The sequence below is a fragment of the Marmota flaviventris genome, chromosome 6 (assembly GCF_047511675.1).
Source record: "Marmota flaviventris isolate mMarFla1 chromosome 6, mMarFla1.hap1, whole genome shotgun sequence".
In the NCBI taxonomy this organism is placed as follows: domain Eukaryota; kingdom Metazoa; phylum Chordata; class Mammalia; order Rodentia; family Sciuridae; genus Marmota; species Marmota flaviventris.
Window position 1 is genome coordinate 121,937,287 of NC_092503.1, and position 21,838 is coordinate 121,959,124.

At 41.7% G+C, this 21,838-nt stretch overlaps 2 protein-coding genes and 2 non-coding genes across 7 annotated transcripts; 3 read left to right on the top strand and 1 right to left on the bottom strand.

The window, feature by feature from the left end:
- Nucleotides 1-568: 568 nt before the first annotated feature.
- On the top strand, nucleotides 569-18,931 carry Ddx39b (DExD-box helicase 39B). 4 transcript variants are annotated; one of them, XR_011707766.1, is made up of 12 exons: nucleotides 571-676; nucleotides 1,965-2,302; nucleotides 3,279-3,406; nucleotides 3,691-3,783; nucleotides 6,557-6,740; nucleotides 7,856-7,974; nucleotides 10,027-10,158; nucleotides 11,109-11,218; nucleotides 11,318-11,462; nucleotides 11,764-11,911; nucleotides 12,251-15,520; nucleotides 17,591-18,931. XR_011707766.1 is itself a non-coding variant. In XM_027921869.2 (11 exons), exons 2-11 carry the CDS (start codon nucleotides 2,092-2,094, stop codon nucleotides 12,265-12,267), a joined length of 1,287 nt encoding a protein of 428 aa, XP_027777670.1. In that variant the 5' UTR covers nucleotides 571-676; nucleotides 1,965-2,091; the 3' UTR covers nucleotides 12,268-18,931. The 4 variants fall into 4 exon arrangements, 1 of the variants encoding a protein (XP_027777670.1); XM_027921869.2 differs by having other exon boundaries at nucleotides 12,251-18,931; XR_003580592.2 differs by lacking the exons at nucleotides 12,251-15,520; nucleotides 17,591-18,931 and having other exon boundaries at nucleotides 569-676; nucleotides 11,334-11,462; nucleotides 11,764-11,855.
- Nucleotides 1,534-1,611, top strand: LOC114080375 (small nucleolar RNA SNORD83). Its single transcript, XR_003580606.1, has one exon. It is a non-coding gene; the product is annotated as a small nucleolar RNA SNORD83 (small nucleolar RNA).
- Nucleotides 6,794-6,870, top strand: LOC114080376 (small nucleolar RNA SNORD83). Its single transcript, XR_003580607.1, has one exon. It is a non-coding gene; the product is annotated as a small nucleolar RNA SNORD83 (small nucleolar RNA).
- Nucleotides 12,734-13,738, bottom strand: Mccd1 (mitochondrial coiled-coil domain 1). Its single transcript, XM_027921877.2, is given in 3 exon segments — nucleotides 12,734-12,937; nucleotides 13,584-13,675; nucleotides 13,678-13,738. Coding segments are annotated over 3 exon segments (357 nt in total).
- Nucleotides 18,932-21,838: the final 2,907 nt, after the last annotated feature.

Below are 21,838 nucleotides of genomic sequence, written 5' to 3' on the forward strand. Positions count from 1 at the left end.
ACTCGTGTTCCCACCATCCTCATTTGTTTGTCCCCTAAGGCTGTGTACCACTGGGCTGACACATTCCTTATGTACTAGCCTACTTCATCAAACATCATTTTGGGAAAATACTACCTTACGTCCTCATAGCTGGGAAAGGCACGGAGTATAACCCTCAAGCACAGCTCACTCCAGTCTCCTGACACTTGCCCACCCTTCACCTGGAGTCAGACATTTCTTAGCGCAAACCCACCGTCTCCAGGTCACCTTGACTACCAGGCCAAGGACCCCGTGGGAACTCACATCCCCTGCCGCCCTCGTTCCTCTCGCGCCCACGGAGGTATGCCCAGAGAGAAGACCTGCTTGGCAGAAACGTAAACGAAGAGACGAGGGGCGTGAATAGGAGTGGACAAATAACAGCAGGAAGAGAAGTTAGTCTCCTTACGTCTTGATTTTGGCAATAACGGAGGAGTTAGAAAGGCCTTTAACATTTTTTCTGACAGGCGTTTTCCAAAGGCAACCCCAGAGCGCGCGGAGATAAAGAACAGCGAAAGGTCCTTCTTCCGGCACCATGCGCCTGCGCTCTGGCAGCCGAGACGGCGGGAGGCTAGGGTTGAGGGAAGCCTGGAACCGGAAGTGAAGAGAGATTCCCTCCCTCGTCGCTCTTGCTGCCGCCATACGCGCTCGCCCTGCTCTGGTAAGCTTTGGCCTTTGCTACCATCCGCCTCCATCTGCGCTTCTCCCTGGTCATCCTATCACATGGATTCTTGATACCCCTTCCACAAGCGATGATCTGGTCACTGGGGCCTGGTTGGGTAGTTATTTTCTTTGTTTCTACTCTTTTCGAGAGCGCCGAGCTCCTAGGGGGAGGCAGGGAAACAAGGGGGGCACAATCCAAGATGGTGGCCCAGGCGCCATTGTGCCCCTTTTGCTCCCAGCTCTTCCAGTAGGTCCCTCGCTTCCCGAGGCCCCAGCGACGTCTAGAGGCGGCGCTAGGCTTATTCTGGTCCCGGGCATTGGCGGAGGGCGGGGCTCTTCTCACCCCTCTTCTGGGTCTTTGGGCCCCCTGTGGGATGAGGAGGAGGAGCAGGTTTATGGGCCCAGTTGGATTTTTCTCACCTCGATTTACCCACTTTAATTTGGAGGCTTTCCAAATGTTTATTGGTAGTGCCATTGTGTTTCTTAGAAATGTGTCTTGTGGAGGTAGCAACTCAAGAGTGATGTGAGACCACTTGGTGAACATTCTGTTAAAGCTTGTTATATTTCTATCATTAATATATTTTTGATTATGTCTTCTGGTGTGTGTGTGTGTGTAATATATATATATATATATATATATATATATATATATATATATATATATATATATATATATATATATTGCGGTACTGGTCTTGCTCTACCCTTGAGCTACACCCAAGCCCATTTTTATTTTTTGTTTCTGAGCCATTTCACTTAGGCCTGCTCCTCGGTGTTAATGACATAGGTTTGTTAAGCAACTGAAGGAGGGTACTTAGGCGCGAGATACTGGAGAGGTGTAGGAGGTGATTGGCAGCCACATGATGTTTTCATTTCGAGAAGTGAGCGCTTTGCGCAGTGCTGACCTTAATCTATCACCCTTGACTGATGGCTGCTGTTAGGAATGGACACCATGAGATTATAAGGAAACTTATTTAGTCATAGTCACCTTTTCATGATCTGTTTTTTTTTTTTTTTTTCATTGTTATTTACAATTACAAATGTATGCATTGGTCTTCCCCTGTCAAACTAACTGGTTCTGCTACTGTGAGCTCAATGTTTTTGGGAACAATATTCCCTGAGACCACTTTTTTCATTATATTTGTCTTTTATTTTTATGTTTTATATCTGTTCCTTAACAGATAAAGGGTTCACAGTTCAGGGAAAGTAGAAAGTGTGGCAGTGGGAAAGAGGTGGTGAAAGTCTGCTAGTGACTGATAAGTTTTTTGTCTGTTTTCCCCACTCAGCTCTTCTATCAGAAACTAGTACCTTTTCTTTTGCCCTTTATCAAGCCCCTCTCTTTCCCCTTGTTTTCACCTGTTCTGGGAGAACTCATCGAGAGACCCCTCCCCTTCTCCCCCTGCCGGCTCAATTATGGCAGAGAATGATGTGGACAATGAGCTCTTGGACTATGAAGATGATGAGGTGGAAACGGCAGCTGGGGGAGATGGAGCTGAGGCTCCTGCCAAGAAGGATGTCAAGGGCTCCTATGTCTCCATCCATAGCTCTGGCTTTCGGGACTTCCTGCTCAAGCCAGAGTTACTCCGGGCTATTGTTGACTGTGGCTTTGAGCATCCATCAGAAGGTAAATTTTCTGTTGGTCATAGAGTATACATTAGGCTCTTTAGGGATACAAAGAAAAGGATTATTCATTAGGCTCTTTGGGGATACAAGGAAAGGATGTGCTTATGATTCCTCAGGTGGTAATGATTTATGTTTGGACTAGACCAGGAAATAAGTACCAAAAAAGATCTTAACATTAGAAGAGGCTGTGTAGGCTTTTCTTTCATGATAGCATGAAAGTGTTAGTGATCCAAAAACAATTTAGAAGCTTACTTTTTATTTTTGTGTCTGGTTTTTCTTGTTTGCTTGTTTTTTAACTTTGTTATTTTGACCATTAATTTTAAATTTCCAGGGGCTGGGGTTGTGACTCAATAGTAGCCTGCTCGCCTAGCATGCGTGAGGCACTGGGTTCAACTCTCAGCACCACATACAAATAAATAAAATAAAGGTCCATCAACAACTAAAAAATATTTTTAAAAAATTCTCAAAAAAGTTTTTTTTTTTTTTTAGACTTCCAGAAAGGGTCTGTTTAGACCTTCCACTTTTGGGTCAGGCCAACTCTGGTCTTTAGAAATTTTATGATTGGTCAGGTAATAAGTCCATTTTGTTTAAGATTGTAGGGTTATGAGACCCAAAGTATGGTAACTTAAGTAGGAGAAATGGTCTGTGGCAGGTATTTAAATATCGTGGATTGTTACAGTTTAAGAAAAATACAGACAGAGCCAGAAACACTGAAGGTGAGCTGTTGGTAGATTTAAGAGAGTTGTTAGCATCACTGGGGTGGCCTGAACCTGGAGGAGGTGAGATCTGGAAGGAACTAGGAGGATTTCATTTTGGGATATAATGTGATTGAGGGAGCAGAGAGAGGTTGAAAGGGTTTGAAAGTTGGCAAGAATCAGGTAAATACTTTGGGAATTGAGTGGGAAGAAATGAATTTGGAATGGTTGTGGAGTTACTTGGGATTGCATTCTAAATTTTTCTTTCTTTTTTTCTTCTAGTCCAGCATGAATGTATCCCTCAGGCCATTCTGGGAATGGATGTCCTGTGCCAGGCCAAATCAGGCATGGGAAAGACAGCAGTGTTTGTGTTGGCCACCCTGCAACAGCTGGAGCCAGTTACTGGACAGGTATACTTAGGGAGAGTGTTGGGGAAAGCATTTTGGTTAGGGATATGTGGGAAATGTTTCTGGCCCAGTTTCAGATTTACATCTCTTGTTTAGATGACCTCTTATCATCCTTGACAACTAGGTGGAGTGTTCTGCAGTAAGCATGAGCTTAACGATTTAAATCTTAGAAATTGAAGTCATTTATAAATGTCACATGTGCTTTTGTGACAATCTCTTTGTCTGAGGGGATAACAGAGGTATGTATGTACTTAATTTTATCTATCTCTATTTATTTCTCTCTCAAGGTGTCCGTGCTGGTGATGTGTCACACTAGGGAGTTGGCTTTTCAGATCAGCAAGGAATATGAGCGCTTTTCTAAATACATGCCCAATGTCAAGGTAAGCCAGAGTAAAGAAACATGAGAAAATGAGGGTATGGGGAGTTATAGGCACCTGAAACTTGTAGATCAACAGTTTCTGTTCCACAGATGTTAAACACCTATACAAGAACTTCAGCAAACACATAACTGATAGTAAATTTCTGCAGACTTAGGGTGTATTAGATATATTACTAAAATATGGAACTCTTGGATTTACATTACATTTTCAGAGATGCTTGTTATTAATTTTGAAGAGGCTTTAGTTTGCTTTGGTGTAATACAGGGTAAATACACTGTAGCATGAGAACTCATGATTGGGTTGATGGATAATGCTTACCATGGACTACTTCATACTTCTTTACACTGAATTTGAATCATTTTAGTGTGTTTGGTAAGTTTTGAGAATTTTGGGGTGTGTGGCAAGAGGAAGCTCTAAAAGCAAAAGAAAGCTGCAATATATTGTGTGAATTTTGAGAATTCTTTAAAATGGCAGAAAATTGAAAGATGAGGGGGCTGCAACAGAGTTGATTTGTTTTCCATTATATGTCATTAATATTTATGTTGTGGTTCTAATATCAATAGCTTCAGCATCCTTTGGGAACTTGGTGGAAATACAGGGTATATGGGTTCTGTGCCAGACCTACTGTGTATGGAAATAATGTTCTAACATGATCCTTATGTGATGGGAGGTTGAGAGACACTGATGTAGATAACACTGTTCTTCTAGGTTAGAGTGAAAAACTACTTTTGTTCAAATCGTTACCCATTTATTATTTCACATTTTAAAGAAACTAAGAATGTTGAATCATAGCCTAAAACTGCAAATGATTTCTTAAAAACTGAAATAGTATCACCAGTGCATGATAAAAATGTTTAAGTAGTTTAGGTTTTATAATGAGAAAATTTGTGCTCTCCCATCTGTAATCCTGTTTCACGGAAGGTAATCACAACCATTTAAAAAAAAAAAATCCTCATGGTTCTGTGTAATCAAGTATTAGGCACTATTAATTAGTCAATTCTAGGCTTTCAGACTTCTTTTCATGAAACATTATTTGTCTTGTTTATACTACTTTTCCTCTGGGTATTTTGAAAGCTATGTTAATTCTTTAAATACAGTCTGAAGGCCCTGTATATGTAGTATAGTATATATTTATGTTAGGAATATCTCTCCTATTATGTTGCCAGAATGAATAGGGTTATATTCTGTCCTTTTACTAAGCAGTCTAATCTGTAGGTGGAGTCTGAAAGTTACACACCAGAAAACTGTTTAGGTTGATAGAACTATTTACTATTGAGTTCCGTAGTGAGTGAGAGTCACCTCTGTAGGCCTAGCTCATCATCACCCTTAAAACACTTGGTGTCACCCTTAAAACACTTGGTGTCAGAATCAGATATGATGCATTCTTGTAGTCCCAGCTACTTGGAGGGTGAAACAGGAAAAAATCACTTGAGCCTCAGAGTTTGAGGTCAGCTTGGACAATTAGGCACAACCCTGTGTTAAAAGGGTGAAAAAAAAAATTGTCATTATTTAACTGTTACTTTACTTATTTCTGTTCAGAATTGTTACAGTGAGGGCTGAGGTCTTATAGCTCAGTGATAGAGTGTTAAATTGTTACAGCTCAGTGGCAGAGTGCTTGCCTAGCATGCTTGAGGGCTTGATCCTTAGCAATATCTCCTTTCCTGATGATTAAAATGACTTGTTGAAGAAGCTTGGACAGTTCTACAGAATGTCCCATTCTGGATTTGCCTGGTTACTCTCATATCATGTTTAGCCATTTGTTTGCTCCCAGTATTTCCTTTTTTTTTTTAAAGTTATTCATAGACATTTATTTATACGCAGTGCTGAGAATTGAACCCAGTACCTCATACATGCCAGGCAAGTGCACTACCACTGAACCACAGCCCCAGCCCTCCTCCCAGTATTTCTTATAAAAATAAAAATTTATAGTTGAAAGTTCAACTGATTGATTTGAGCAAGAACATTGCCAAACATTTTTGGCAAGAGTCCTTTATGGGCAATGCTGTACCTCTGATTTTTCCACAAACCTGGTTGATCTTGCATTAGTGATTTTAGATTTACACCAGGGAAGAAACAGATTTATCATAGAGTTAGGGTTATGACAATTTGAGTCCCCTCCCCTCCTTCAGTGCTGAGGATTGAACTAAGGGCCTCTCACATTCTAGGCAAGCACACTATCTCAGCTATATCCCTGGTCCATGGCTTTTTCATTTTGATTTCTTGTTCTTTTCCCCCTCGAAACTAGAAAGCAGTTTCTGTGTTACTTGCCTGATGGTTTAAAGTTTAAACATGGAGTGATAGATTTAGCTCAAATTGGTAATTGTGTAGGGTTTGTGTGCTGGTCCAGTTGGGAAAGCTTGGTGTTCCATGTGCTTTTTGTGGAACTTGATACTGGTGATTTCTTGCTGTCCTTATTCTTAACATGAAGTCTGGTCTTAGAGTCATATGAGGGTATATGGTTAAGCCCTTATGCCCTGTTTTTCCTATATTTAGGACACCTATAAAAATGCGTAATTTAAGTTTTTATTGATGCTCTTTGTATAGGATGATGAGACATAATGGGCTAAGGCAGAAAAACTGCTAGCCCTGACTGCCTCCATTAACCATGTAACTTAGGGCAAGTCACTTTTGTTTCTTAGCCTCAATGTTTGATCACTAAAGTTGGTTTTAGTACTGAAATGTCCTGCCAGTTTAGATTTAGCTGAAAGCATGGAAACTCTGGGGAGGATGGACTCTTTCCTTCTTTGTGAGACTATTTTATTCTGACTTGCAGGTTGCAGTTTTTTTTGGTGGTCTGTCTATCAAGAAGGATGAAGAGGTGCTGAAGAAGAACTGCCCGCATATCGTCGTGGGGACTCCTGGCCGCATCCTAGCCCTGGCTCGAAATAAGAGCCTCAACCTCAAACATATTAAACACTTTATCTTGGATGAATGTGATAAGATGCTTGACCAGCTCGGTGAGTGGTAGTGCTGGGATGGGGTCACGTGGTCTGGGGAGTTGCTCTTTGGAGCCAAATGATGTTTATTTGATACTGGAGCACTTCGGTGCAAGGACGACTCTTAATCTATCACCCATGACTGATGGCTCTGAGTTCCCTGGACTATTTTTGTTATTTTATTTTTTTGTGCTGGGATTAAACCTAGGGTCTCATGCATGCTAAGCACATGCTGTACCTCTGAGCTATAGCCTTAGCCCTTTGGTATTCTCTCTATAATAGATGTTCTTTGAGAGTAGGGGACTATGATAATTTTAGATAAAAGTCACCACCACCACCCTTTTCTTTATAGATTCCTATACTGAGTGTCATGGGAGAGATGTTAAACTGAAGGAGGAGACAGTCCACCCTCTGGCATCCCCAGCACAGCATATGTGATCAGAATTTATAGCTGAATAGGTTTCTAGACTTAAGTTCTAGGATTAATGTGGTGAGTGTTTGTGGGAGTTTGTGTGGTGTGGTATTCTAGTGTGCTAAGTGGGGTTAATAAAAGAAAAAATTTCTGTAAGACCAAATTTTGAAGAATGGGAGAATGGGAATGGATATAGACCCAGACAAGTCATTCTAAATGATCTTTGACTATTCAAGGTGGTGAGCTATAAGATAGATGTAGAGATGTTATATTTGCTTGACAGTGTAGGAAAGTGTGATTCAGAGGAGGCATGGAATGGACTGACATTTAGAATGTAATAAGTGCTCAGTACTTGTAGACTGCTAGAACTTGGAACTTGGGTAAAGAGGAATTGGGACAAGGGCCTATAAAGCATATTTATATGTCCTTGTGAGCCTTTGTAGCGGGCTTTGTGTCTGTTGTATTGTCTTGAACTTTAGGGCTTCATCATATTTCTTGCTTGGTTAGAGCAGCTGGAACCTGATCCCAAGTCTTTATTCTGTAGTCATTGTGTTTTCCATTGTTATTACTATTTGATTTTAGAGTTGTTGGAGAAAGTAGAGAGACCTGAAGTCATCTTTCCCTGAAATGATTCCTTATCCATTTCCAGTAGTCACCTCACTGGGAAGTCTGTTTCTGATCATTATCACAGATGTCTATTATCTTTAATCTCTCATTCTTGTAGACATGCGTCGGGATGTCCAGGAAATTTTTCGCATGACCCCCCATGAGAAGCAGGTCATGATGTTCAGTGCTACCTTGGGCAAAGAGATCCGTCCAGTCTGCCGCAAGTTCATGCAAGATGTAAATACCCTTCTACCTTCTCTCCCTCCACTCCCCGCCCACTGCCTCCTCCCCTTCCTCGCCCTCTTCCTCCAGACTCCCTTGTCCTTCAAGTGCCAAGAAGGGGGCTTTTGCCCGTCTGGGAGCAACAACTCCTTGAAGAGACACACAGAGGCAGAGACAGCTAGTGTTAGGGTCTGCGCGGGTGCCAGGGAAACTCCGGAAGACTTGGTCGGGTTAACGTGAGAGCGGGTAGAGTTCGACATTTTTTTTAATCCCAGCATTTTTGAACCTCTTCTCCCTTTTGGGGGAGGGCAGGATTTTCTGCCCTACCACCCATTCATCCATCATCTCCTACATACCCCTTACAGCCACGCACCCCAAGGTGACATCAAGCATACAGCTGGAGTTTCTGTGCTCATCAAAACTCATAACTCCCGGTGGTAGGAGAGTAAGAGAGGGACAGACAGATTGCAGGGCATGTCCAGAAGAAGAGCAAACAACACAAATGAATCTGCCCCCTCCCCACCTCCAGGGGTGGGGGCCTCTGGCACCTCAGTCCCCAGTCCCCTACTCCTTCCCACCCATACCTCCTTGCACCCATCGGAACCTCGGTCGATGTGAGCCGGCAGCAGAGAAGCACCGTGGCACGACGAGGGAATGCGGACGGCACCGAGCTGTGGATGGCGGCAGCGGAGGCCGCGGGGAAACCTGACCAGGAAGCTGAGGACCAAACCAGCCTCTTTTTCCGTTCCCGGTTTTTTTCCTGAACCTAACGTGCTGTGCCCCATTCTCCCCCATATGTGTTGGGGGTGGGGTCTCCTGAATGGGTGGTGGATTTTTTTTTCTTTTAAAGAATTATTTTTCAATATTCAGAGGAGAGGGATATGGGAAAGGTAAAGTGGAGATTTCCACTTGATGTAATCAGATGGGTGTTAGGGTTGGGGCTTGGGGGAGCCCATTGTTTGAGCAGTGGAGTATGTTCTTCTCCTCCCTGCAGTGCTCCTTCCCTTGAAATAACTTTCTCTTTAGTTGCACTTGGGGTTAGAATTAGATTTGAAGGCGGCCTTGGAATTTCTCTTTGAAAAGCATGATTTGCTAGCCTGCCTTCTGGGATTCGGCTTCTGGATTAGTTTTTTCCCCCCAAACACACACACATCCTTGCCCATCTTGATCTCTGGATCTATACATTAATTAGGTCCCCCAAGATGGTAGGGAGAGTGTTAGGAAAGTCTGGCTATAGAGTTGTCTTGTGTCAGCTTCTTACGTCTTTTTTTATGCTGCTTTCCCCCCCTTCAAGGGTTGTGTGTGTGTGTGTGTTGTTAAAAAAAAACAAAACATTTTTTTTTTCAATTTTAAAGATGAATGCTATCTGCTGCTGTTTTTTATTTTTTAGCACCCTTTACTAGTGCTGTCCATGTAAACCAAACTGTAGATGGTTTGACTATTAGAGACCAGTCTCATCTAAAACTATTCCATATAATATACTCATCTTGAGTAATTTTTGGTTCTTAAATGGACTTTTTGACTAGATCCATTATAGCCATTCTGATCTTAAAGACATCCACTTTCTAATGTGTATAAGATTATCTTAGTTGAGAGACAATGAAAATGGAGCATTCCTTGTTATCTCCCCCATGTTCTTAATAACCAGCTCTGATGGAATTACTCTGACCTTGAGTCACTGTTCCCCATCATTTCTAAGGTATTTGAATCATATCATCTCTTTGAATGTCACCTGTTTTCTTTCTTTCACCACCTCCATTTGAGGTAATGGTGTCTTGCCATTGGATGGTTTCACTGCTCCATTACTTTGCAAAGTTCCTTTTTCCCCTGATAGTTTTCAATTGGGTTATCTTAAAAATCAACTGATAGGAAGGAAGGAAATTAGATCTAGTGTGAAAAAGACCACAGTAAAATTGGGTATTTTTAGTGGTGGGGTGGGGTTTTCAATCTTTTCTCTTCTCCCCATCCCCCCATGGGGTGTTTTGGAGATCAACTTCCTCCACCCCCCCAGGTTTAACCCCCCCACTCTGCCCTCCTCCCGTTCCCCACCCCCTTCCTCCCCCTCAGCCAATGGAGATCTTCGTGGATGATGAGACGAAGTTGACGCTGCACGGGTTGCAGCAGTACTACGTGAAACTGAAGGACAACGAGAAGAACCGGAAACTCTTTGACCTTCTGGATGTCCTTGAGTTCAACCAGGTCAGTGTTCAAGGTCCAGTAGAGTGATGAGCATTGGATACATAACAAGTTATAGCAGAAACTTGTGACCAAGGTGTGTTGAGGGAGCCACATATGAGGAGAGAATGGTGGAGACATTCTCATAAATGGGAATATAAATGTTTTTTGGGGACTGAGCATGAGCAAGGCGTTCTGTGACTGTGGGATAATGAAGATGTCAAGTAAAATAAACCCCCAAAAGTAGATTTTTTTTTTTGGTAGCGGGGATTGAGCTTGGGCAATCCACCAGTAAGCCAAATGCCCAGCCCTATTTTTTTTGTATTCTTTTTAGAAATAGGGTCTCACTGAGTTGCTTAGCGCCTTGCTGTTGCTGAGGCTGGCTTTGAACTCATGATCCTCTTGTCTTAGCCTATGAGCTGCTGGGATTACAGGCCTGCACCATCGTGCTCAGCTCCCAAAGTAAAATTTTTGAAGGGTTTTAGGAAGTTTGTAAAAATCTTGAGCTATTCTAGGCATTTAGGGTTGGTTTATTTCTTGTACTCCTTGTTGAGGAAAAGCAACCCATCAGTTTACCTGGTGTGTGATGTCTTTGCTCTAGAGACTACTAGAATTAGGGTAAGCCCCTTAGTCTTTTGGTAAGTAGGAATATTAGTTGTGGTCTTCCTAGAACTTTGTTGTAACTTTTAGCATTTATCTATGAGATGGCCTTATCTTTGTCTCATAACATGTCTGCCAGTTTGGATGATTATTCTCCACACCACCTCAGAGGTCAGCCTACCTAGAAATCATCAGAACTTGGAGAGAAAGGCTAAATTGTATTTAGAACAGAAAAGGAAATATGTGATAGGGTATAATAGGGACTGAGAGGAATTCCTTTAGATGAGTAAGATTATTAAAAACTCTGCCACATGTGTAATTTCTTTTAAATACTATGTACCCCCTCACTCTCATGCACCACCCCTCCCATACAGGTGGTGATCTTTGTGAAGTCTGTGCAGCGGTGCATCGCCCTGGCCCAGCTCCTAGTGGAGCAGAACTTTCCAGCCATTGCCATCCACCGTGGGATGCCTCAGGAGGAGAGGTGAGTTGGAGCTGGAGAACAACTTTGTGACCTTGGGGGAAAAGTGAACCATTGAGAGAAGGGGACCTCAACATTTTCCTAATTTCCTTTCTCACAAAGGCTTTCTCGGTATCAGCAGTTTAAAGATTTTCAACGACGGATTCTTGTGGCCACCAACCTATTTGGCCGAGGCATGGACATTGAGCGGGTGAACATTGCCTTTAACTATGACATGCCTGAGGATTCTGACACCTACCTACATCGGGTAAGTACCACATCCAGGATACCCCACTCTTCCATACCCTTATTTTATGTATCTTTTTCTTTAAGATTTTTTGAGGGGATGGAACCTTACCAAGGATTGACCACAGGGGCACTTAACCACTGAGCCACATCCTAGCCCTTTTTTTCACTTTGAGACAGGGTCTCACTAAGTTGCTCAGGTTGGCCCCTAACTTGGCTATCGTTCTGCCTCGGCCTGTACAGGCGTGTACAACTGTGCCCAGCCTTTTTTGTACATCTTCCATCTTTAGGGTCTTCCAGTTTTACTTTTTTTCTTCTTCCAGGTGGCCAGAGCAGGTCGCTTTGGCACCAAGGGCTTGGCTATCACATTTGTGTCAGATGAGAATGACGCCAAGATTCTTAATGATGTGCAGGACCGCTTTGAGGTCAACATCAGTGAGCTGCCTGATGAGATAGACATCTCCTCCTACAGTGAGTATGGAGCTCAGGAAACTGGCTCCCCCAGCTCTTAGATTTTCCTTGTTCTTATTGTGTATGTCTTGAATCCCTTATGTAGGTAGTGGTCACCTGATGCCTTATTGGTGGCCCTTTGATGACCTCTTGTCCCTTGATCTTTGATACTGATTGGGGTGTTTTATTTACTATTTTTGTGGGGTCTTTTTTTCTTTCTTCAAAGGATTTCTTTCCGTACTCCTGAGTCTGTCCTCTCAATCTACATGGTACACAAACATCTTCATGTATGTACCTGTGTGTTTCTGTGTTGGTTTCCCCTTTGTGTGCCTTATTTTAACTGCCTTGTTTTGTCTTCAGTTGAACAGACGCGGTAGAGGATTCACCCATTCTGGAATGTGACGGTCTATCTCTTCAGGAGAGGACACCAGGTGTGGGGGTGAAGGAGACACTACTGCCACCTGCCCCGACAGCCCCCACCCCTCCCCAAGGCTTCCTTCTTTTGCATCACCACCACTCCTAAACCCCATTCCTGATTTATCAGAATTTTTTTTAACAAAACTAAAAATGAAACACAAATGTGTCTGTGGTATCTGTAAGTGCTCCATCCTTTATTGCTTATGGTAAAGTTATTTAGGGCTTAATCCAGGGTAAATTTCTCAGTTCTGAGTACCCTGCTATAGAGTGGGGTCAAAGTGAGAATAAGCCTGCATAGGCCATGGCTCCTCAACTACTTTCCAATTTTTTGGACCCTTATAGAGTTGTCTTCATTTTTTGGTGGGCTGGCATGTTTCTGAAAGGGCCCATTTCAGGGTGCTGGGCAGTATTTCTGGTTTTGGAGGGTTATGCAGGCACTTGTGGGAAGCTTAGGCATTTCCTCTCTTGGTGTCTCTTCATCTGTTCTTTCAGCTTCTGGATCTTGAGCACTAGGGCCTGGGCTTCCCAGGCTTCCCCCGTCCCTTCCAGCAGGGCCTGGTACAGCTCCAGCTGCTGCTCCAGCAACTCTTCAGCTTGAGTCAGCTCAGCTTTGTGGTGGGGCCAAGGTTCCTGGATGAAGCAGGAATTGGGGGAGGCAGCAGCATCAGCCAGGATTGGGGGCTGAGGCACTGGGAAGCTGTGTTGCAGAGTGTGGCTGGAATTCAAGAATTCTGTCTTTTTTTTTTTAAAATACCCTATTAGTTTAAGGTCATCTCTGAAGCTCAGGTAGCTTCCTCTATCAAAGACATGCTGGGGGGTAAGGGGATTAGGTAGATATCACTGGCTCAGGGGCTGCCTTAAAAAGGTTTATGGACAGAGGACTAACTGTCCCTCCTCCCTAGGAAATAATTAACTGTTAGATGAGGGGAAATTCCTGTTCAAGGAGAGAGGGAACCCTGAGATCTAGGTTAGTGTGGGGGTGGGAAGGAGTTGAGAGTTAAAATTAGGCAAGGAGCTGCAGGGTTTGATGGGTACAGCATAAACTGGACATTTTTTTTTCCTATTCCTTACCCCAATACAAATCATTTTATTTTAATACAAATCATTTTATTTTTTTAGTTTGACATAAGACCTTCATTTTGTTTGTTTATTTTTGTGTGGTGCTAAGGATTGAGCCCAGCACCTTGCACATGCCAGGCAAGTGCTCTACCACTTAGCCACAACCCCCAGCCCCCCATACAAATCTTGACACACTCCTCCCACCTTTGCCACTTACCCTGGCAGGTGACCTCATCTTCCCACCACCTGAGGAGCTGGTCTGTTCTTCCATGCTTTTTTTGGGATTCTGGAAATAGCATCCTTGGGGGCCCAGGAGGGCAATAGGAGGCGAAGTCGACAGTACTGAGTGATCCAGGCCAGAGGGAGGACCATGGCTAGTGAGGCAGGGAGCTGTCTTGAGCTGCCCAACAGCCACCAGGAACTGGCTGTCTTCCAGGCCTTGGCCTCACTTGAGTGCCTGTCCTGCCCAGGGACCCGCCCCTGCCTGACCCCGTTTGCCTCCACCTTCCTATCCTGGCTGAACAGTCTAGGAACAAGAGTCCTGGTATGAACATGTTCCTGTCAGTTTAGACAGAATTTGGTTTAGAATGCCTAGCCTACCATGTTTTGAGTTTGTTTCTGCTAGCACTGTCTTCTAATTTCTCCCTCAGTGCTGTAATAGGAATTACATCACTGGTTTTTAGATGAGAAAACTAACCAGGATTGTTTACTTTTCTCTAATTTTGTTGGCCCAGAATGACCTTTTTTCCTGTCCTGTTTTGCAGTATGTGTTGTAGGGGTTGCCTTTAGTTAGATCAGGCTCCTTTGTATCCCCTGTTGCTTATGACAGTGTGACACTAGTATAGGTGTCAAGCTTTGTTGAGCTGGTGAAGTCTCCCTTGGCACCGATACATAAACCTGTCCACACAGTGTGAACCTGTGTACAGATGGTAGGTGTCCTGCAGTGTGTTCTAAAGTGTCTTGTGGCTGGAGACCCCAGACACATTCCTGTGGGCAGTGGTGGCTCAGGGGGATCTATATTTTGATCATGTGGGAAATGGAAGGTCCTGAGAAGGCAGGATTGCTAGAGAGTAGACAGTTGCTAACCAACTCACTATTTGGAAACAGGGAAGATGGCTGAGGGGTCCAAAAGCCAGACAGGGAGAGTTTTCTGGAGGTCCTTGCTGCTCAAGCTTGGGCTGAAATGCATTTAGATGAGGCGGAACACCTCAGTTTGTCAGCTGACTTGTTTCCTAGTGTAAAAAGAGGCAAAACTGTAAAAGGGAGAATGGTTTTCTCTGTTTCTTAGTGACAAGGTTCTCATATTTGAATTCGCAATGGCTTAAAGTCTTAATTACTGGAAAATAGGCTCAAAGTACTGTCATTACAGATATGTGAAACTAGTACATGTGAAACTCGCCAACATTGAAGTTAACCTAACCATGTTTGTCAGTTAAAAGCAAGCTCAGCAGCTATTTAGGAAAACAAAAAACAAACCATGACATTTCTGCAGGGTAATCTAAATGATACATTAAATAACCCTTCCTGAAAAGCAGACATTTCAACCATCTGCTTTAGGTTATGCACTCAAAAGTGGACTAACCTACAATAATTTATAGTAGATATTCCTAAGCCATGGACAAAATAGTCTGAATTTTGGCTTTGTTCATCTATGTGAACTAAAGAAAGTTCTGGGATTTGGGTTGGTTGAAATCTGTTGAATGAACTGTGAATCATAGAAATGGAGTGAAGATAAATATGTATAAACCAGATTGCCTACTTTTATGTTAGTGTATATATTTACCTTTTGTCATTCCTGAATGTTTTGGAGTCATAATCATGAAAATTCTGGTCTCTGAAGACCCCTTCAATATCGCACCCTACTGAGGATTGACAGGACCAGAGTGATGGAGTGACTGACATGAATTTATGTCTTGTGAAACATATGCAGATGGGGACTTAGAGATATAGAGGTGCACTCATTGTATTTATGTGAAAATAAGTGTCAAACAACTAGCTGGGCACATTTTTATTCCTGTCAACAGTTGATGTTCATAGCAACCTTTTAAGAGAGCCTTTCTCATTTCACTTTTCTTGCATGTGATGTCCGGTCCAGCACCCTTTGTTGAAAAGACTGTTTTCTCCACTGAACTGTCTTTGCTCCTTTGTATCTAGGTGGGTCTGTTTATGGTCTCTCCATTCTGTTCCACACATTCATTTATTCTTTTGGTGTTACCGCAGTGTATTTTAAAAATCATTTCAGTTGGCAAAAATTTTGTATTTATGATGTACATGATATTTTGGTAAGTGTATCCATTGAAAATGGCTAACTCAAGTTACTTAGCATATATCACACATATATACCATTTTATTTTGTAACAAGAACACTGTCAGCAGTTTTCAACTATATCAGTATATTGTTTAGTCACCATGAGATAAAAAATATCTCTTGAACTCATTTCTTCCTATGTAACTGTAATTTTGGTCTTTGACTAGCATCACCACAATTGTCCCACCGCTTAACCTATAGTAACCACCAGTTTGCTCTCTACATAAACTTGATTTTTTTTTTTTTTTTTTTTAAGTTCTCTATAAGTGAAATCATCTATGCTGGGCTTATTTCACTTAATGTCTTCCAGGTTCATCCTTATCACAAACGATAGGATTTCCTTTTTTTTTTTTTTTCCAAGGCTTAATAGTATTTCATTGTGTATATAAACCCCATTTTCTTTCTTCATCTGCTGATAAACACAAGTTGATTTAGTCTATATGTTGGCTATTGTAAATAATGCTGCAATCAACATGGTAACAGATGTCTTTGACACTGATTTCGTACCTTTGGATATATACTCACTAGTAGGATTGTTGAATCATACAGTCATTCTATTTTTAATTTTTTTTTGTGTGTGGGGAAACGCCATACTGTTTTTAATAAAGGCTACCAGTGTGGTACTAATTACTACATAGTCATGATTATTAAAGTCAGGTAGTGACTGTCCTTTGACTTTGTTTTTATTCTACATTGTATTAGCTAGATTTTCTTCCTCTCCATATAAACTTTAAACCAGTTTGTCAATTTCCACAAAATAACTCGCTGAGATTTTGATTGGAATTGATCAGTTGGGAAAAATTACGATGACAATATTTGTTTTATTCATGAACATGGAATATACTGTATTTTTTAGTTGATGACTTTCATCAGAGTTTTGTAGTTTTGCTTTTATACATACTTAAGATTTATAACCTAAGATGAGATTGTACCTAAGTATTGAGTTGAAGTGTAGCTCATTGGTAAGCAGTTGCCTAACATATGAGGCCTTTAGGTTTGATCCCCAAGAAAGAACACACGTACACCAAGGGGCAGAAGAACAAGCTCTAACTTTTAGGGAGTGCTAATGTAAATGGTATCATGTTTTGCTTCTCAATTTCCACTCATTCCTTACTGGTATATAGGAAAGTGATTGAATTTTATATATTAACCTTGTATCCTGCAACCTTACTATATATTCTTTTTGTTTCCAGGGATTTCTTTTCTTTTTTGTTGTATTTTTGGCATACATAAAGTAAATATGAAACATCATAGGAAAATAATAATAATTATAAAAGCATAATTATGACATAAGTCTTGAAACTTTGATCTAGTTTATGTTCTCAGTTTTATTTAAACTAATAGAGTATTTTTATTAAAGATGTTTGCAAGACTCAGAGACAGTGTTGTATCACCTTTCTGTCTCAAACTTTTAATTATGGCTTTCCCAAAAGAAATATTACTATTAACAAAAAATTAGACGAGAGCATTTGATTTATAGAGTCTTGAAACAATATTTTGTGGCTTTTTTGTGTGTGTGTCACTAAGGATTGAACCCAGGGCCTCCTGCATGCTACCACTCTACCACTGAGTAATACCCTCAGCCTTTTAAAAATTTTATTTTGAGGCAAGGTCTTGCTAAGTTGCCCAGGCTGGCCTTGAACCTGTGATCCTCCTGTTTCAGTCCCTCCAGTAGTGGGATAACATGCATGTGTCACAATATCTGGCTTTAATTTTGGTTTTAACATATGCAAACACTTCATCCTCCCTTGCAGAGAGGCAGCTTATTCCCATCTCTATAATGGAGTATGGCCTGAACTTGCCAACTCGCCTCTGTGTGATAGAATAAGGTTGATGTAATGGGTTATGACTCTGGGTGTAAGATTAAAATACATTGCAGTTTTCATTTTGGTTCTTTCTGTCTCTTGGATCCCTAGCTCTGGGGATGCCAGCTGTTGAGTCATGAGCAGCCTGTGGAAAGGTCCAGGTGACTAGGAATGGAGGCCTCTTGGGACCAGCTAGCAAGTACCTGAGCCCTCTCCAACAGCCATATGAAGGAGCCATGCTCCTTGGGAGCCCCCAGTGCCAGTCAGGTCCTCAAAGGATGCAGCCTTGGCTGATGACTGCGACCTTGTGAGAGACCCTGAGCCAGAAGCACTCAAGGAACCTCTCCTGGATTCCTGACCATCATACCCTGAGGGAGATAATGTTCCATGTTTCCAGCTGCCAAGTTTTGGGTAGTTTGTTATATAGCAGTAGATAAGTAATATAGATTCTAAGGAAAGATTAAATCATTGTACTTTTTTATTTGCCCTAAATAAAACGTGTCAGTTAAATGATATTTAACATGCCAGTTGGATTTAAGATTTTTCACAGCTAAGTGAGATGTAATTTATTATTATTCTCAAACATCTATTTATTTGACTTTCATGATCCAGCTGTGACTCAATTACACAAAAAAGTAAGAATCTGGCTATGTTAGTCTGATTTTGTGATGGACCCTAACACCACTCCAATTAGCCATCTTTCTTCAATCAATCAAATGCTAAGGTATTTGCTACTGTGAAGGGATTTTTGCAGATGAAATTACAGTCTCAAATCAGTTAACCTTAACATGGGGACTGTCCTAACTAGGTGATCCTTTAAAAGGACCAAGCTCTTCCTGAGAGAAGAGATCCATTGTGTGAGAAGGATTCAGTGTGAGAGATCTTCTTAAATGTGGGCTTTGAAAATGGAGGGGCAAGTCAGGCGCGGTGGGGCATGCCTGTAATCCCAGCAGCTCTGGAGGCTGAGGCAGGAGGATTGTGAGTTCAAAGCCAGCCTCAGGAAAAGCAAGGTGCTAAGCAACTCAGTGAACCCTGTCTCTAAATAAAATACAAAATCGGGCTGGGGATGTGGCTAAGTGGTCACCAAGTTGCCTGTAGTCCTCCCCCTCTCTCCCTGACAGCCAGCAAGGAGAGAGGGACCTCGGCCCTAAACGTGCAGGAAATGGGATTCTGCCCACAGCATTGTGTGAGTTTGGAGGATACTTGAGATGAGACCACAACTTTATGAAATCCTGAAGAGAGAATCCATGCATACCATGCTTAGATTTCTGACTAAGGAAATGTAAGCAAATAAACAGGGTAATGTTTTGGGCTATCAAGTTTGTGGTAACTTCTTATGTAGTAATCAAAAACTGTCAGGCTCAACTGTGCAACAGATAAGTGTTTTCTCCATTGGAATGAATTTATAAATTGTGTACATGAAATGCATGAAATAAAATATTTTTTTAATGACTTCTGTGTGATGCAATTTCATTTAAATACAATTACATTTCATTTGTTCAACAAAAATGAATGTAGTGCCTACTGTGTACCAAGTATGATTTTAAATGCTGTGAATCCAATGTTGACTAAAACAGCCCTAAAAGCCTCTGTAATCATAGGTCTTATGTTCTAGAGATTTCTTTGGACCTATTAGATGGAATCTCTGGAACATTTTAAATGAAGAAATGAGAACCTGACTTATTAGCAGGATAGTTGATCATGGTGAGAATAGTTATGGTGCCATATAAGGGGACAATCCTGGTACCAAAATTCAGTGAGGGGTGGTAAGTTCCAAGGGGAGATTGGTGTCTGAGGGATGAGAAAGAAGTGCTGGGGAAGCTAGAGGTGAGAAAATAAAGCAGAGGTAAAGGATTCTAAAGCAGTGGAATTCTCTGACTTAAGCATTGTGTGTGTGTGTGTGTGTGTGTGTGTGTGTGTGTGTGTGATTTATATATTTTTTAGTTGTAGATGGACATAATACCTTTATTTTATTTGTTTATTTTTATGTGGTGCCAGGGATTGAACCAGTACCTCATGTATGCTAGGCAAGCACTCTACCACTGAGACACAACCCCATCCCTTAAGCATGTTTTTTTATGATTTTAAATAGACATATATACAGAGCCTAGCAGAGTACCCTTTACATTTGCTATGAAATACATTCTATGAGATGCCTGTTAATGAATTGCTTCCTTATGTTAATTCAGGTTAAAAAATAACATTATCAAGCTTTCCAAATTAATCTGCACGCCATTTAATTGTGAATAATCCATAAAAGAGGCAATGCTTGAACACTTGCAACTTGAGGTTTCTGTGGTTGAAATATATAGCAACAAATTGTACTTTTGTATGCTTCTCTTTTCATCAATCCCCTCTTATCTGTGGTTTTCCTTTTTGAAGTTTCAGTTACCCTCAGTTAAGGAGGTCCAGAAATGGAAAAGAAACAATTCATAAGTTTTTGGTTGGGTACCTTTCTCAGTAGTGTGATGAAACTCATTGCCAACTTGGTCCCTCCGTCTGGGATGTAAATCATCCCTCTGTGCAGTGTATATCCATGTTGTACAGGTTATTTAGTAGCCAATTTGTTTATTGGATTAACTGTAATAGAGTGGCAGTGCATAGTTGCCTAGTACTACATACTCTGCCTACATCATTTAAATCACTTCATCTCATATAGGCATTGTATCATCATAAGAAGAAGGATGAGTACAGTACAAGGAGATATTTTGAGAGAGGGAAAGAGATAACAACCACATAGCCTTTATTATAGTATGTTATTCTATTTTATTATTATTATTGTTAATCAGTGATGGTGCCTGATTTATTAGACTTTATTACAGGTGTTTAAGTACATAAGAAAACACATAACATAGATAGGATTCAGTACTATGCCATATTCCAGGCACCAAGGAGGGATATTGAAATATATTCCTCATGGAAAATGGGGACCTGCTGTATTGAAGCTATGTTTAGGACTAGGGTTACACAGACAAATTCAGGACTATGGAATAAAGATAATTTAAAAAACACAACAACACTTAGTCTGATGTTTTATCTGGGAAAGTAATATTTAGGAGTTTTGTGAGTCTTAAGAGCAATGCTATTTGGACATACTTACAAATGAAGGGACCAAAATACCCTCCACCCCTACTGGGAACTGAACCCAGGATGGTGCACATGCTAGGTAAATGCTATCACTGAGCTAGCTCTCCAGCCCTTTCTTAATTTTTTAAAAATTGAGACAGAGTCCTGTTAAGTTGATCAGGCTGGTCTTGAACTTGTGAATTCTCTGCCTTAGCCTCCAGAGTAGCTGGGATTACAGGCATGTACTGCTAGGTAGCTAGTGAGACATGAATGGGTGAGCAGGGGAAAGACGATAAAGGCTGGACACAGTGGTGCACATTGTAATCCTGGTGATGGGGGGTTGAGGTAGGAGGATTGCAAGTTAGAGGCCAGCTTAAGCAATTTTATGAGGCCCTAAGCAACCTAGTGAGACCCTGTCTGAAAAAAAAAAAAAAAGCTGGGGATGTATTTTAGTGGTAAAGCATCCCTGAGTTCAATCCCCAGTGTTGGGAAGAACTCGACACAGGCAAAACCATTTTGAAACATGGCCTCCATGGAGTTACCTCACAGTCACTGTGACTCAGTCAGACCTTAAACCCAGACAATAAGCACCAGACAATACTCCATCATACAAAGAAAGAACATTGTTATCTGGGACTGGAATCCTGAAAATACCTGGTTTGACATGGAACAGTGACCACCTTAAAGAATAGAGATGAAGACCACAAGGATCCTTCCCTGTCAACCCCTTAGCAATGGTATAACTAAAAAATACCCCTACCCTCTTATCCCCCTGTACCTACCCCAGGCTGTAAGCAGAAGATAGGTCTCAGTCTCCACTGGGTCCCCTTTGCAGGTTTGTCATGAATAAACCCGTTACTGTTGAGCCTCCTCTCCTCTCCTCTCTTTTTATTTCCTTCATTCACTTCTTTCCTTACATTTTAGTGCTGAAACCCAGGACTGGCATTTGAGGTCCCCCCACAGGCAGCTCTTCCAGGCCTTCCCTTGACCTCAATCCAGTCTCTTTCTTTCCCTCTCTTATTCTACTACCTTGTCCTCTGATGTCTCCAGTAAGGACCACTCACATTGCTGGACTTCTCATCCACCACTGGCCATCACCAGGTGAGTGACCCCCCATAGACTCACCTGGATTTTTGGAATCCCTGCCTCAACTTCTTTCTCCATGGGTACTGTTCCACTGACAAATCCCAGCCCTGGGTGAGAGAAACCTCACTACCACTGGGTGGCAATGACTTGTTTTATGGGGGGACACCATCAATTGCCTATTTTTCTATTGATTGTTCTTGGAACAAC

Bases quoted from the DNA above. Each gene is read 5' to 3' on its own strand.
- Ddx39b (XM_027921869.2), top strand. From the start codon at position 2,092: ATGGCAGAGAATGATGTGGACAATGAGCTCTTGGACTATGAAGATGAT. The intron at 7,975-10,026 runs GTAAATACCCTT...CCTCCCCCTCAG, and splicing joins GCCGCAAGTTCATGCAAGAT to CCAATGGAGATCTTCGTGGA. The intron at 11,219-11,317 runs GTGAGTTGGAGC...TTTCTCACAAAG, and splicing joins GGGATGCCTCAGGAGGAGAG to GCTTTCTCGGTATCAGCAGT.